Source organism: Pongo abelii, chromosome 3, assembly GCF_028885655.2.
Source record: "Pongo abelii isolate AG06213 chromosome 3, NHGRI_mPonAbe1-v2.0_pri, whole genome shotgun sequence".
Lineage (NCBI taxonomy): Eukaryota > Metazoa > Chordata > Mammalia > Primates > Hominidae > Pongo > Pongo abelii.
In genome coordinates this window covers 149,225,097-149,241,452 of record NC_071988.2, presented here as the reverse complement: position 1 = coordinate 149,241,452, position 16,356 = coordinate 149,225,097, and the positions used below count along the sequence as shown (strand labels likewise).

At 34.6% G+C, this 16,356-nt stretch overlaps 1 protein-coding gene across 6 annotated transcripts in view; it reads right to left on the bottom strand.

Moving 5' to 3' along the window:
* INTU (inturned planar cell polarity protein) overlaps positions 1 to 16,356 on the bottom strand; it is an 89,264-nt gene that overhangs the window by 42,648 nt on the left and 30,260 nt on the right. For all 6 annotated transcript variants that reach the window (XM_054554469.1, XM_054554470.2, XM_054554472.2 and 3 more), the window contains exons 4-6: positions 11,629 to 11,832; positions 5,995 to 6,113; positions 911 to 1,000 (exon numbers count right to left, since the gene is read on the bottom strand). In XM_054554469.1, coding sequence (XP_054410444.1) covers positions 911 to 1,000; positions 5,995 to 6,113; positions 11,629 to 11,832 — 413 coding nt within the window. The remainder of the gene's footprint in view (positions 1 to 910; positions 1,001 to 5,994; positions 6,114 to 11,628; positions 11,833 to 16,356) is intronic.

Genomic DNA, 16,356 nt, shown 5'->3' with positions numbered 1-16,356 from the left:
TTACAAGTTTTAAAAACCATTGAACAGGAACATAACATTATTATAATAGTAGTTAAGTCCATCTCTTTGGGGCCATTCTCCATACTTGTAGTCTATTTCTCCCTTAGTTTTCAATGTCCTATGATGTTAGGGAATCAATGTTGTAAAAAGAATTCAGACAGACCCTCATTCAATTTCCAATCCTGCCTCTTACTAATTATGCGAGTTTTGGCAAGTTACTGAACCCTCTTTTGATTTTACTTTCCTCATATGTAAAATGGAGCCAGTAATCACTAAGTACGTCTGGAAGTGATTTTGAAGATTAAATGAGTTTAATAAATGTAAAGTACCTAATGCAGTCCCTGGAGCACAAGATCAGTTTATTATAGTATCAATCCTGCTTTTACCTCCAACTATTAAAATAATGTATACTTCAAAATACTCACAAAAAAGTTAGCAGGGAGACCATGATAATATAAGATGTACCATTAGAGAAGTCACTTTAGAGTTACATATACCTTATGTTGTCAAAGATGCTCAACATCAGGGCAAAACACTCTTCTGCTGACCCTTAATTCTCCAAAACCTCCAACAGTAAAAAACTGTAAATGTGCGAAATCCAAATCACAATATTGTCAAAAATTTAAGCAGAGGCAGAGCTCATCTCTCAGCCACCTCTCTACTGACCACAACAGAAACAAGTGTATTGACAGCCCCACCCTTACTAACTGGCCCAGCTGAGGCTTCATGGTACCTTTCTGCATTATTCATACCAAATGAACACAGGTAACTATTTTACTCGTGCAATAGATCTTTAAACTGTAAAACTGTTCAAGGAGTTTGTCTTTTGACAAAAATGTAATAATTTTAACAAAACAAAAGTTAACATTATTTTGAAATGATTTTAAGGTAAGCAAAAACCTCAACTTACTCTTCAGCAGGCAGGCCAATTAGCAACAACTTGTCAGATTCTTTCCAATAAGCCACATGAATTTGTTTTCCATTTAAAACGAGGGATGAGCTAAGAAACAATAAATTCAAAATAAGGTTAGAATATCTTTAAATGTCATAAAATTGTAAGTATAATTCATAAAAGATTGCATATGGTATGATTTAAGAACTGCATACTTAATAAGTAGATTTCTTTTCATATACCTGTCACACAAAAAATGCAAGGAATCATATGACAGTAAAAATATACTCCAACATATTAAAAAAAAACAAAACAGAAGACTCTAGGCCAGGCTGGGTGTGGTGGCTCACACCTATGATCCCAGCACTTTGGGAGACCAAGGCAGATGGATCTCTCGAGGTCAGGAGTTTGAGAACAGCCTGGCCAACATGGCAAAACCCTGTCTCTACTAAAATTACAAAAGATAGCCTGGTGTGGTGGTGCATGCCTGTGATCCCGGCTACTCGGGAGGCTGAGGTACGAGAAGTGCTTGAACCTGGGAGGCGGAGGTTGCAGTGAGCCAAGATTGTGCCACTGCACTCCAGCCTAGGTGACACAGTGAGACTCTATCTCAAAAAAAGAAAAAAGAAAACTCTAGGCCAAACAAAAGTAGACCCACTATAGAAAAAAAAAAAGTTGAAATTCTCTTGCTAACATTAAGTGACTAAATATAATTTTTTTTCCCAAAAGAAAGCTTCAAAACTGGGTGCAGTGGATCATACCTATAATCCCAGCACTTAAGGGAAGCTAAAGTGGGAAGATTGCTTGAGCCCAGGAGTTTGAGACCAGCCTGGGGAACAAAGTAAGACCCCATCTCTTAAAAAAAAAAAAATTAGCTGGGCGTAGTGGAGTGGTCCTGTAGTCCTAGCTACATGGGGTAGGGACTGAGATGGGAAGATCACTTGAGGCTGGGAGGTCAAGGCTGTGGTGAGCCATGATTGCACCAATGCACTCCAGCATGGATGACAAAGCGAGGCCCTGTCTCAAAAACAAAAACAAAAACAAAAACAAAACAAAAAAAGAAAGCTTCATCTCAGTTGGTTAATTTAACAAATATTTTGTGACTGCCTATTTATGAAGATGATTTGCTAAAGAAAGGAAGATGTAGTCCCAGCTGAGATGACAATCAGTATGGGACACAAATATTTAAACAAGTAACCAAAATCCAAGTCAGATTTAAATGTGTTCTCAAGGAAACTTTTGGGGTGATGAATGTATTCACTGTGTTGATAGTTTCAGGGTATACACCTATGTGAAAACTAATCAAATTGTACATTTTACATGTTCAGTTTATTTCATTATACTTCAGTGAAGTTTTAAAAATTTAAATATGTTCTAAAAAGAGATACAATAATGAATTATGATAATATAGAGAACTTAAGTGTGTGGAATTTAAAATATAAATTATAAAATAAATTTTTTCACACAGAACATTGCTTTTGTCTTAATACTTTTAGAAACGCATACACTTTTAGACAAATATTAGCCTCTTGTAGTATACTAATATTACTATAGTTTAAAAAGTGTGTATGCAACAAAAGATACACACATTGCTAAGGAACCCCTAAAATAATTTTCATATTTATTACCTTTTCAAAAAAGTTTTTCTAGCTGTATTTATTGCTTTCCACAATTAACCCATATCTCATGGTTAGTAACAAAATCTAAATATTAGGTAAAATAACATCTATTCTTTACAGTGGAAAAAATAAAGGCAAAAAAAAAAAAAAAAAAAGCAACACCGCACAGAAAAACTTAAATTTTCTTTCTAATAAGACTGAAAAGGAGGAATGCACCTCCTTATGCTAAACAAAATGCACCTCTTATGCTAAATGAAAGAAGCCAGTCACAAATAGCCACACATTATATGATTCCATTCATATGTAATATCCAGAACATGGATATCTATAGGAATGGAAAGTAGATTAGCAATTGCCCAGGGGTTGGGCTGGCTGAGCTAAAGGGTATAGGATTTCTTTCTGAGGTGAGAAAAATGTTTTAAAATTGAGTTTGATGAGGGTTGCGCATATCTGTGAAAACACCAAAAAGCATTTACTTGTACACTTTAAAATTTATTATCTGTATATATTTAGGGGGTACAAGTACAGTTTTAATAGATGGATGTTGCATGGTGGTGAAGTCTGGGCTTTTAGTGTAACCATCACCTGAGGAGTGTACATTGTATCCATTAAGTAGTTTTTCATTTCTGACTCCCCTCCTGCCCTTCAAAAGCTCCAATGTCTGTTATTTTACACTCTATGTCCATGTGTATACATTATTTAGCCCCCATTTATAAGTGAGAATATGTAATATTTGACTTTCTGTTTGAGTTGTTTCACTTAAGATAATGGCCTCCAGTTCTATCTACGTTGCTGCAAATGACATGATTTCATTCTTTGTTATTTATTCCATTTATTTATTTAATTTACTCCATTTATTTATTTGTTCTTTTTTATTCCATAGTATATACATACACCACATTTTCTTTATCCAGTCATCTGTTGATGGATGCTTAGATTGATTCCATTATCTTTGCTATTGTGAATAGCACTCATAAATATATGAGTGCAGGTATCTTTTTGATATAATGATTTCTTTTCCTTTGGGTATATACCCAGTCATGGGGTTACTGGATCAAATTGTAGTTCTATTTTTAGTTTTTTGAGAAATCTCCATACTGTTTTCTGTAGAGGTTGTACTCATTTACAATTCCACCAGCACTGTATAAACATTCCCTTTTCTCTGCATCCTCACCAGCATCTGTTATTTTTTGACCTTTTAATAATAGCCATTCTGACTGGTGTTAAGATGTTATCTCATATCTTGCATTTCTCTGATGATTAGTGATGAGCATTTTTTCATATGCACGTTATCCATTTGTATGTCTTCTTTTAAAAAATGTCTGTTCATGTCCTTTGCCCACTTTTTAATGGGGTTATTTGTTGTTTTCTTGTTGAGTTGTCTGAGTTCCTTATATAGATTCTGGATATTAGTCGGTTGGTGGATGTGCAATTTGCAAATATTTTCTCTCATTCCGCAGGCTATCTATTGACTCTGGACTAGTTCTTTTGCTGTGTAGAAACTTTTCAGTTTAATTAAGTCCTACTTATCTATTTTTTGGTTTTGTTGCATTTGCTTTTGAGGTCTTACTAATGAATTATTTGCCTAGGCCAAAGTCCAGAAGAGAGTTTCCTAGGTTTTCTTCTAGCATTTTTATAGTGTCAGGCATTACACTTAAGTCTTTAATCTAACTTGAGTTCATTTTTGTATATGGTGAGAGAGATGGGTTCAGTTTCATTCTTTTGCTTATGGCTATCCAACTTTCCCAGCACCATTTATTGAATATGGTGTGCTTTCCCCAGTGTATATTTTTGTCAACTTTGTCAAAGATCAATTGGCTATAGGCACGTGGCTTTATTTCTGTGTTCTCTGTTCTGTTCCATTGATCTATGTCTATTTTTATACCAGTACCATGCTGTTTTGGGTTGCTATAGAAAGCCTTGTAGTATAATTTGAAGTCAGGTGATGTGATGCCTCCAAGTTTTGTTCTTTTTGCTGAGGACTGCTTTGGCTATTCAGGCTCTTTTTTGGTTCCATACCAATTTTAGGATTACGCATGCACTTCAAATGGGTGAAATGTATCACTTATGTACCATATCTCAATAAAGATTTTTAAAAAATAAAAAGAGGCCTGCAATATGCTTTTATGAACCCAAATTTATAAACTAAATAGAGCCTCCAGTACTACTGTATTGAAAATAAACTAATAGTTTGTATATACACTACATTAAAGTCACATAGTTAAACATGACTTTTAATTAGTTAAAACATAAAATTCTTCTGTCTATTGCCTTTTAGATTCTACCTCTTTTAAAATCATAGAAATGTCATTTCTACCTGAATATGGGGGAAAAAAGTTAAAGCCTAGAAAATCCAACTTGATATTTTCTCAGTATTACAGAGGCTGTTGAAATTTGAGATAAAATTTCTTTGTAAAGTCTAAAATTGTTGAAATAATGAGGAAGAAAATTTGTTTATAATTCTTAGATTTATTTTATGAAAAAAAACACAAAATCTAAAAGCTTTGAGCCTCTTCGTCCCATAAATTAACCATGGCATTTCAATGTCAGGGCTTAATAAATCAATGGAATGGGTATTTGACTCTATAATTGACATTAACAGTACTAAATATAAAATGATTTGACATCAATTTTGCTCATCCATCATTAACTACACTGATGATGAATGCAGCTGTCCTATTTGTCTATTTTTGGTTTTGCTGCATTTGCTTTCGAGGTCTTAGTCATGAATTATTTGCCTAGGCCAATGTCCAGAAGCATTTTTCCTAGGTTTTCCTCTAGCATTTTTATAGTGTCAAGCCTTACTTTTAAGCCTTTAACCTAAATCAAGTTAGATTAAAGGGACAAACGGAAGCTAAATAATGTGTACACATGGACATCGAGTGTGGAATAACAGACACTGGAGATTTTGAAGGGTGGAAGGGTAGGGAAATTCACAGATTATGAATAGCCCTCCTAAAGAACATTCTGTATTTTTCTATCATTGTTGTAAGAACAGAATATGTCCTAACTATATGACCAATTTTGGTGTTCAGTCATTCTTGCCAATTCTGTTTGCCACAAAGGTATTGCCTAGGAAGTTAACCATCAAGATAGAAACATGAAAAAGCTGAGATTCATAATAATGCCATGCTTAAAAGATACATCTTCATGAAGAAATAATAAATATAGGCCCAACTGTTATTTAAAATGTGCCAAAACACCCAGATCTACAGCTGTGTTGAGAATCTACACTTCAAATAGATGACTGGTAGAAATAACTTAGATGAAGCAAAAATCTGCAGACATTCTGCAGAGCTCGTTATCTATAATGTATAGATATATACGTGTATACACATACATTATAGACCATAATGTATATAATACATACATTGTAGATACAAGTATATTTGTATACCAGATACTTGTTTTAGCATTTTATTTGTCAGGGTGAAATAAAAGAACTTGAAAAAAGCAGAATTAAAGCTAAATAAAAATTCTTACCTAGTAACTTGTGTCCCAGTTATGTTTTCCAGCATGTCACAGAGCGTGAGAAAAATCCCTCTCACACTTTTAAGTTTCTGAGATGCTTCAGACATTGGATAATGATAAAGAATTTCCTGCTGTTAAATGAAACAAATGATCAAACCACCCAATTTTCCAACCATTATCTTTGTCAGGGCAAGTTCAAACTTTGTATTAAGAAAAGAACAAAAAATGAATCCTTTCAGCTTCAGTGGGAGTTTTGTTCAAACACAAAGGGAGAACTATGCTTGGAATTTTAACACATTAACTAGCATTTAAAATACTACACTTGAAAATAAGTTAGAGACTGCCAAAGTTAGTCATAATAACAAATAATATACTAAGTAGGATACTGATTAATTTAAATTACAATTCATTTAAAACAGTTTTAAACTTTAATCTCTTTAATAATAATTTATAATACTAATATTTTATTATATTTTGTTAATACTATACAGTTATTCTCATCCCCTGTGGTTACATAGCTACACAGGTACCACAAGTAACTATTAGGAGTCTTTAAATTTAATTACTTTTATATTATTTTTTAAAAGACCATATTCAGCATTTTTGGTGAAATCATTAAATCCAAGCCAAGAGAGCAATTAAACTTACAAAGTGAGAATATAGAATTAAATTATAATATAGATAATAAGAAAAAAGTGTCACGATATTATAAAATCTTATTTGTCAAATTAGAAACACTGTGTATACCACAAACTAATCTGAATTCAAACTTTAAAAGAGCATATTTTATTTTAAATCACAGAAAATACTAGACGTACAAGATAATTCACAAAATGCTTTATATTTTTCTATTTTCAAGAAGAGCATGTCCCAGGAAATAGATAGTTTTTACAAAATAAAATGACAAACTTCAAAATCAGGATGTGCACTGTGCTAATACTTTCATACAAAGAGATGAACCATTCTGTACCTCATTTTTTGCTGTTACTTAAAGCAACATTTATTTCTCTCACAAGGAAAATTAAAAGCAGGCAAAATGAAAATGTTAAGACAGGAACCATGAAGAATTCAGAGTGGCTTCCAGTTGCCCTGTTTAATGACTGTATCCATAAATATCAATATTGCTACTGTTGAAAACCCAAACTCCTTAAATAGTATCATACATTTTCTCTGGTTCTCCATCTCTCTAAAGAGTATTATATATCTTGCTGCGGTCTCACTATACAATAAATAATTACATGATATGGTCTCCAAGTCTTGCCAACTTTTACATTATGATAAATATAAATAAATTGGAGACATCTGCTTTTTATACTTAGTAAGCACATTCAATATACGCAAATTGCTATAGAATATGCTGGCCAAATACACTCTGCCTAACAACTAAAATTTTATTGCAGTAATTCTAGTGTAAAAAAGTTACAAAACATTATTTTATATCTAGAAATTAAGTTAAATATCAGTTAAGATCTTCTGTTGTCTACTTAATAGATTTAAATCTTGGCCAACAAATAATCTTATTGCATTTAGCCAAAATACCATACACTACTTTAAACAAAAAAAAAAAACCCATATACTCTTTGAATAGTTTTTTGAAATCTCCAAGCTTATGGTCTTTACATTTTGAAATCTTGTGACTTGAAGAAGATAAGCTTTTATTAAATATGTAACTCACAGAAACAAAATGACCTTATGACATTTTGTTATAAATTAAGCCATACTAGTTAAAAAAGGTCATTTGAGAAGATCTCTGTTCCAGTCATAAAAGCCTCACTATTAAAGACCTGGCAAGCTCTACGGTTCCTAACCAATTTAATTAGCTGTATTTTTAAGCACTTATTAGTAGCATGCATTTGCAGTAGCTTCCACTCTGTTCAATAAGAATAAAAGCCTCTCTTAATTACAATGTTGATACAGGGCTGGCAACAGACAGAAACCTGTTCTTTTGAGAAACATCTACACACTTTCCCATGGAAAGAAAGGCAAGGATGACAAAAGGTCTTAGCAGTATCTTACTCCAAAATGACTTAGAAAGATTCAGGATGTTATCATCCCAGAAATTTGTTGTATGTTTTATATAACAAATGCTTAAATATTTCATTTGTTTTAAAAATATAAAGGATCAGTACTACACACAAGAAATTAGAATTATTAACTCTAGGTCTGTATGTATTTTTCAGAACACAGAAAATAGAAAAAATGTGTCTAAGTAAATTCCTTCTTTGCCATTTTGATTATTCACTAAATTTTGATATATGAAGCAACACAAGGAAATGCATCCTTTTGGATAAAACAGCTTTAGCACTGAGAATACAGACTGGAAGGATTTCAAAAAGAAAGAGATACAGATTAGTTAAAAACATTTTAAATCTTACTTCTGTTCAAAGCATTATGTTTGACTAGATGCTCTGAGAGACCCTTGCACTGTAAAACCAGATGCATGGCCAGAACATACTTGTCAAATTGCTGACATGCAAGAAGCAGAGAGGTTTCCAAGGACAACCTTCCAACCTCCTCCATTACTGCAAAGCAAGTTAGGGTCTCTGCTGGGAGTGCTGAGTGGTGGGCAGAAAGACAGAAGCAGGGCTGTCCTGAGGGCTGATTCCCATGACAACTTCCATCAGGACACTGAGTACTGGGCTAGGAACAAGGTAGGTGAGCTGAGCCTAGAACCACTGTGTTAAGCCCATACCCTCAAGTAAGGCTGAAATATCCTAGGTCAGTGGCAAAAGCAGAATAAACAAATTATCTTTGGAGGAGAGAATCCCCTCATTAGAATGACAAGACTCCCAAAGATAACATCAAGCAATAAGTTTAGTCAAAGATCCCCAAGGACATAAGAAGGCAAACCATTACAAGTGAGAATCCTCTTAGGACTAGAGCTAGTAGAATGGGCAGATATAGAATAGAGTATAGAGTCTACAAGCACAGAGTCACAAAGATGAGCAAGCAACAAGAGACCACCGGGAATATCATGGCAGATTTGAAATGTTGATTAAGCACTATTCAGAAACTTCTAAAAATAAATATATAATTGTTAAATAGAAAACACAATGGAGAGATTAAACAACAGTTTGGGCACAGAAGAAGTAAAAAGCTGAACAAACACTAGAAAAGGCATATTCCTTACAAAGGAATGGTAGACTGACAGTAGACTTCTTAACAGCAATAATGGAGGTCAAAAGACAAAGGGATACTATCTTCAAATAGATTAGAGAAAATAACTATCTACTTAGGTGGCACAAGCAATCCCATGTATTCACTTGATCTTCCTGGCCACACAGGAAGGCTACATTTCTTACTTCCTTGCATATGGATAGACCATGTGACTAATTCTACCCAACGGAACATGAGCAGAAATGATGTTGCTTCTTTCAAGTCAGGTCTCCAAAATGTCCCATGTGATACTGCCTGCCTTCTCTCTTCTCTCATTGGCCAGCTAGATGCAAAGGATCTAACAGAGGACTCCTAAGCCCTTGGGAATAATAGGAACACTAGAAGAAAGGCTGGAGTCACTGAGCCACATGACCAGGAACAGTTAAATGAAACGAGATCTAAACTTTCATCATGTTAAGCCACTGAGACATTAGGATTGTTTGTTATGGCAAGTAGCCTACCCAGATGAATACAATCTAGAATTATCAAGCTACCTTTCAGGAAGAGGTAAAAGAAGACATCATCAGACAAATAACAACAAAAAGAATTGATCACCAACACACTTTCACTAAACAGAAATGTTTAAAATATGTTTTAGGAAGAAAATAATGATCCAATAAGGACAGTTTCTGATGTAAGAGGATGATGAGTAAAGAAAAAATGAGGCACAATTGTAAATTTAAACTAGGTACAGCTGTATGAAATATATAGTATTTATATTAAAAACAAACATATAAATATGTGCAATATATAATTATATTTATATATATCATTTATATATTGTATAATATATACTTAATTTATAAATTTTATGGTGTATAAAATGTAATAATAATAAGTAGTAGTAGTATAATTATAGATGATGGAGAAAAGAGATAGCACTAAAATATTGATGACAATAGCACATGAGTAAAGAAAGGGTAACTGAAGCTAAGGTGTATTAAGGGCTTTGAATTATTTGAAAAGGGGTTAAAATAGTGTTTCACTTTAGAATCTGTTAAGACAAATATCATGATAAAATTTTAAGTGTAATCATTTAAAAAATAGAAAGAGTATATAGCAAGAATAATGATACAAGCAACGAAAAATAGATAATAAAAATATCACAGAAAAAGCAGTTCCAGTAGAAATTTTTAAAGAAGATAGCAGAAATGAATTCAAATATATCAGTAATCTCTATAAATGGACTCACTAAGTTTGTCTGTTAGAAGACAGAGACTGCCAGATTGGAAATAGGCTGTGTGTAAAAGACATGTCAAATACATAAAGATACGGACTGAGAAAAAGAAAGAAAAAAAATTCAAATACTTATAAAATAAAGCTCTATGATATTAAATATTATTTTTAAAACGTTAATGTTAAAAAAGGACTTTAAGACAGAAACAAACTAGGGTGGAGAGGATCATATCATAATGTCAAAAAGTTTAGTTTTCTCCAGGAAGATTAAATAATTCTAAACATTAATGCACCTAACAAAATTGTCTCAAAATATATAAAGCATAAATATTTAGAACTGGAGGGAAAAATGGACAAATCCTCATCAGAAGGGGAGATTTCTATATCTTTCTTAATTACGAATAGGCAAAGCAGACAAGAAACCAATAAAAGATAAAACTCGAACAAGACAATTAACAGCCTCAAAACATTGATGTTGAAAGGTAACCTGGTATCAAAGAAAGGGCATAGAATTTGGAAACACTTCAGCTTAAATAGAAATTGTCAGTTACTAGCTATGTGAACTTAAACATTTTACTTATCTTTACTAGGATTATTTCCTTTACCTGCAAATAAAAATACCAAATATCTGATATTATGCTAGACAAAAAGTAGGTATTCAATAAACATTGAAAATGAATTAGGTGGCTCTGTGGTGCAATGGATAGCACATTGGACTTCTAGTGACGAAAATGAATTTAAAAAATAATATGTAAAACATAAAAACTATTTACAACCTATGGAAGAAAGTTAATGTTACATCCCCCTGCATTAAAAGCTATTAATAGCAGGAGGGGATTGATTGTAACAGGGCACAGAGGAAATTTTTTGAGGTGACAAAAATGTCCCATATCATGATTGTGATACTGGTTACAAAAGTGTAATATATTTGTCAAAACTCATCAAATTGTACACTTAAAATTGTTGAATTTTATTATGTATAAGTAATACTTCAATGAAACATATCAAAAAAAGCTAAAAAGACCTTAGCCTCTAAGTTAAAAGATACTGCAACAATACCTTCCTCTTTTTTCTTTTCCTACAGAAATAACTGAATAATTTGTTTTCATTTTAAACACATTTGTGGTATGAAATATTCATATCTATAATAGAGTATTAGATACACAATTTTAAAGAACAACAGTTAATTCATTTTTGTCTCTTGCTTAAATCAAATATACTTAACTATTCACTGGGAATACGATAAAAGGTCCTTACTTTTTCCTTTGGACTTTTGACTAAACTTATTTCCTTTGGACTTTTGAGGACACTCACCTCTTCCTTTGAGGTTTCTGAGTCGAGCTGTAGTGTGAGATACATAATGATATGAGGAGTGTTTAGGCCGCTCTGCTGGATACCTTCAACCTCTTCTCCCCAGAGAAGCTTGACTAAATCACTTGTGTTGGACTGTGTCTTTTTCTGTCTTGGTTGGGATGTCTCCTTTTTCACAGCATATGCATTTTCAAATGTCAGTTTCACCTTTAAAAATTAAAACAATGTGTTGACTTTTCGACAAGGGAAAATCAGCTGCAGTTTTCACAGTGAAGGATCTGTGCGTGTACATACACCCAGGTATGTACAGTATATATAAATCATCCTAGAGTGAGGGCTCCTGATGGCTGGGGCTTCGTATTCTATTTATATTTGTATCTTCGGCTCCTAGGAGAGTGTCTGATACATATTACCACAAATATTTATTGAATAAGAATGTATAATGTTCTGTATAAAAATTCATTTAATTAAACATAATCATTGCAGTCTAAATTGTTGACTATAAAAATAAGAAAGGCCATCAAAAACCAGAAATTAGTATGATCTAATAGTGCAAAAAGAATAACACCACAATATGAATGCCGATAGCACTGGCTCATCTGGGAAGATAGAAGGAAGACATTCAGCATTAGGAGTGACTTCACACAACCAAAGTTAACTCTCCTTTCAAATAAGGTGGTATTTCAAATATTCTTCTCTCAGACATTCTTTCTGGTTCTTTAAAACAAAGGCCAAGGAAAGTAAACGCTATCAACATGCTGGATCTTAGACCAGCGTGGCTCTAAGAAGGTTATCAATTTTATCAAGACAGTTTTAATTTCATGGCCTGATGTCAAGATTGGTAAGAGTCCAGAATGTGGCCATTTTCCACAGGTATGGAAAGGTAGCCTCCATTTCTCAATTACCTAATGGTTCTGGTACTGGTCTGTGGCCTGGGGGCTGGGGACCCCTGGTGTAAGAGGATGCCCTTATTCTTAGGAGATACATGCCAAAGTACTTAGGGATGAAGTATTAAAATTACCTATCCTTGGAAAAGGAAATATTTGTCTAGATACCAATTGGTCAAAGATAACTCGTTCATTTCAAAGAAGAACCAAAATTGGATAGTTACACATAGAAGAATGAAACTCTGTCTCCCACCGTATACAAAAATTAACTTAAGATGGATTAAAGACTTAAATCTAAGACCTGAAACCATAACAATTCCAGAAGAAAACGTACTCTTTGGATACTGGCATAGGCAAAGAATTTATGACTAAGACTCCAAAAGCAAATGCAACAAAAACGAAAATAAATAAATGGGACCCAATTAAACTAAAAAGCTTTTGCACAGCAAAAGAAATAATCAACAGAGTAAACAACCTACAGGATGGGAGAAAATAGTTGCAAACCATGCATCTGACAAAAAAACTAATATTCAGAATCTCTAAAGAACTCAAATCAGCAAGAAAAAAGTAATCCCATTAAAAAGTGGGCAAATGACTTGAATAGACATTTGTCAAAAGAAGATATACAAATGGTCAACAAACATGAAAAAATGCTCAACAGGACTAATCATCAGGGAAATGCAAGTTAAAATAAAATGAGATACCTACCACCTTACTCCAACCAGAATGGACATTATTAAAAAGTCAAAAAACAATAGATGGAGCAGACATGGTGAAAAGCGAACGCTTATGCCCTGCTGGTGGAAATGTAAATTAGTACAACCTCTATGGAAAACAGTATGAAGACTTCTAAAAGAACTAGAAGCTGATCTATTATTAGGTCCAGCAACCCCACTACTGGGTATCTACCCCAAATTCCTTTATCTGAGAATGAGGATTTAGGAGTACCCAAAAGAAAGTATATGCGAGCCTTTGGTGGTGTTCCTTGGAAATTTGAGAACTCTTTGGGGAATTCCTGAGTACAGACTTTGTGACAGATAGATGGGAGCTCTGAAGATTGTCCCCTGGCATTGGGCTTTAGGAAGGAGCTCTGAGTGGAGATGTGTGAGCAGTACAGAAGGGGAGAAATCAGATCAGAGGGAGCATGAGATGAGTCACATCCTAGGGAAGCAGGTGTTACAGAGATGAAGCTGGAGTGTCTATGAGAGTTGTGCATAAGCAGTGGTGACAAGAAAGTGGGTCCTCAGAGAAAGAAACGCATCTCAGAACAAGGAAGGCATCTTTCCCAGCTGAGATTCTTATGGGTGGAGAGGTCAAAAGATAGGGTGCAACCTACCAAAAATAAAAAAGAGAAATTTTTAAGTCTACCAAAAATAGACTTAAAAATTCACCAATTTTCTTCAGGCAGCAGCAACAACCTCAAATTTAAGATTGGTTTGCTATGGTTGGTGAAAAACAACATACTTGAAAACTAGTGTTATACCTGGCAAACAACATCATTTCTTTTCTGTGGTGCAAGGACCTTTTTGTCTCACCACAACAAAAACTCAAACAAAAACACACACCACCGAACCATCCATTAAAATTCCTTAGGGAACTATTTCAGCCACTATTCTTCTGATTTAAGTAAAGTTGGCTCCATAATACAAATAAAATTATACTTTAAAAAGACATTTTTAAAAGCTTACATGTTAAGTAGCTACAAATGTCAGGAAATCTGGTTGCCTTGATAAAATGGTAAAGGATAAGACAGATAACCAAATTAAGAGTTAAGTGCTATTTTAAAAAATAGGTTGATATACATAAATATTAGGGATATTATGTGTTTTATAGGGAAAAACTTTTATTAAATGATACTTAACATAAGTTAGTTTACATGAAGCTTCTTATAAAGGGTTTTCTCTTATTACTTGGCGAGACCTTAACCTGGTACAAGGTTCAGGATCCTTCGTGTCCTATGTCCCTCTTCTTTGTGCAGTTTGCCCAGCCTTTCCTCAGACCCAAGGATGCACTCTCTATGACTCATCACTTCCAAAGTCTTGTCGCTTTGTCTTTTCTTTCTACTTCAGTCTTTAGCCCATCCTATTTAAAAAGCAATGTCTCTTCCAAACAAAGAAATCATCTACCAAACAAAGAAATCCTCTGATTCCCCTTAAGCTACCATCCTCTTCACAGATGGGACCTGGGGAGGCTGTCAGAATCTGCAGCAGCTGTGGAAGCTGACCAGTCTCTCACCTCTGCTTCAGTCTGCACAGTCTCTCCCATCATCTACACTGCTCTCTGAATGTCTCGTCCTTTCCCTGTTGGCTAACAGCTGGCAGATGCTTTCAATACTCCTTAGTCAAAATTCTGAGGGAATTGAGTCTGACTGGCTCAGCAGATTATCTCTCCTCCATCCTCTTCTCTTCTTGGGCCACCTCACTGAGTGACTCAAGACAAAACTTGGAAGGCTTCTTGGACTTCTCTCTCTCTTGTAGAAAGTATTGTCCTCTTTCCTTCCTCTCTATCTTAAATCTAATCTCCTCCTCCTCCATCCCCGGTCAATAAAGGCTCAGGCCTTTATCATCTCTCTTCTGGACTACTGCAAACCCAACCACCTGGTTTCCTGACCTCCCGTCTTGCATATGCCTCCCCCATCCAGAGTGATATATTCCTAAAATGCAAATTTGATTTGCATGTAAGTCCTGCACTTTAAAATGTTGATATAAATGGTTACTTCTGGGTTCTGAGAATAGATTTACAAATGTTTAAAAAATTTTACTAGTTTGTTTTCTAATTTTTCCACAGTATATGTATCATTTCTGTGTAACAAGGAAATAATAAAAGTTAAAACATTCCACTCAAGAATCATCTCCTTTAAGAAGCCTTTGCCCCCTGCTTTAGGCCTAAGAACTACCTGAGAGAGGAGTCCAAGACTAATAATCTTCAGGCTGTTCTCCTAGAAAAGGAGTTAGGTTCCTCCAAAGCTCTAAAAAAGCCAGCTATGGCCCAGTACTAAATGAAATCAGTCTTGGTCATCTGCAAAATTTGGACCCAAGCTCCCAGATAAAGACGGGAGGAGATGATGTACTACATGCATGATTATGTACCTATTAAATAAATGAGAGCACAGAGCTGCAGAAATGGATCAGGGTCACAAAAGTCAGCAATTAGATGGGTATTTGCACCGTTGTTCTCGTTATTTAAAATTTCAAAAACCTGTTTTTTAAATCAACATTTTATTTTAGAAATTTTAAAACTACAGAAAAGTTGTAAGAAGAGAACAATGATTGCCCATAATCCCACACCTAATGGCACTATTGTTCACATTTTGTCACATTTGCTTCATTTTGTCTCTTCTCTCTGGTCTTCCTTTCCTTTCCTTCCATACTCCTCCCTTCTCTATATGTATTTTTTAAGTTTCTTGGCTGAACCTGCAAATTATTTGCAGGTATTTTAATACATTGTCCCTAAGTACTTCAGCAGGTATCTCCTAAGGATAAGGGCATCTTCTTACACCAGGGGTCCTCAACCCGCAGGCCACGGACAGGTACCAGAACTGTTAGGAACCAGGTGGCATAGTAGGAGGTGAGTGGCCAGTGAGCGAAGCTTCATTCATATTTATAGCCACTCCCCATCACTCACATTATTGCCTGAACTCTACCTCCTGTCAGATCAGTGGTGACATTAGATTCTCCCAGGAGCACAAAACCTGTTGTGAACTGTGCATGTGGGGGATCTAGGTTGTGCACTCCTTATGATAATCTAATGCGTGATAATCTGTCACTGTCTCCTGTCACCCCCAGATGGGACCATCTAGTTGCAGGAAAACAAGCTCAGGGCTCCCACTGATTCTACATTATGG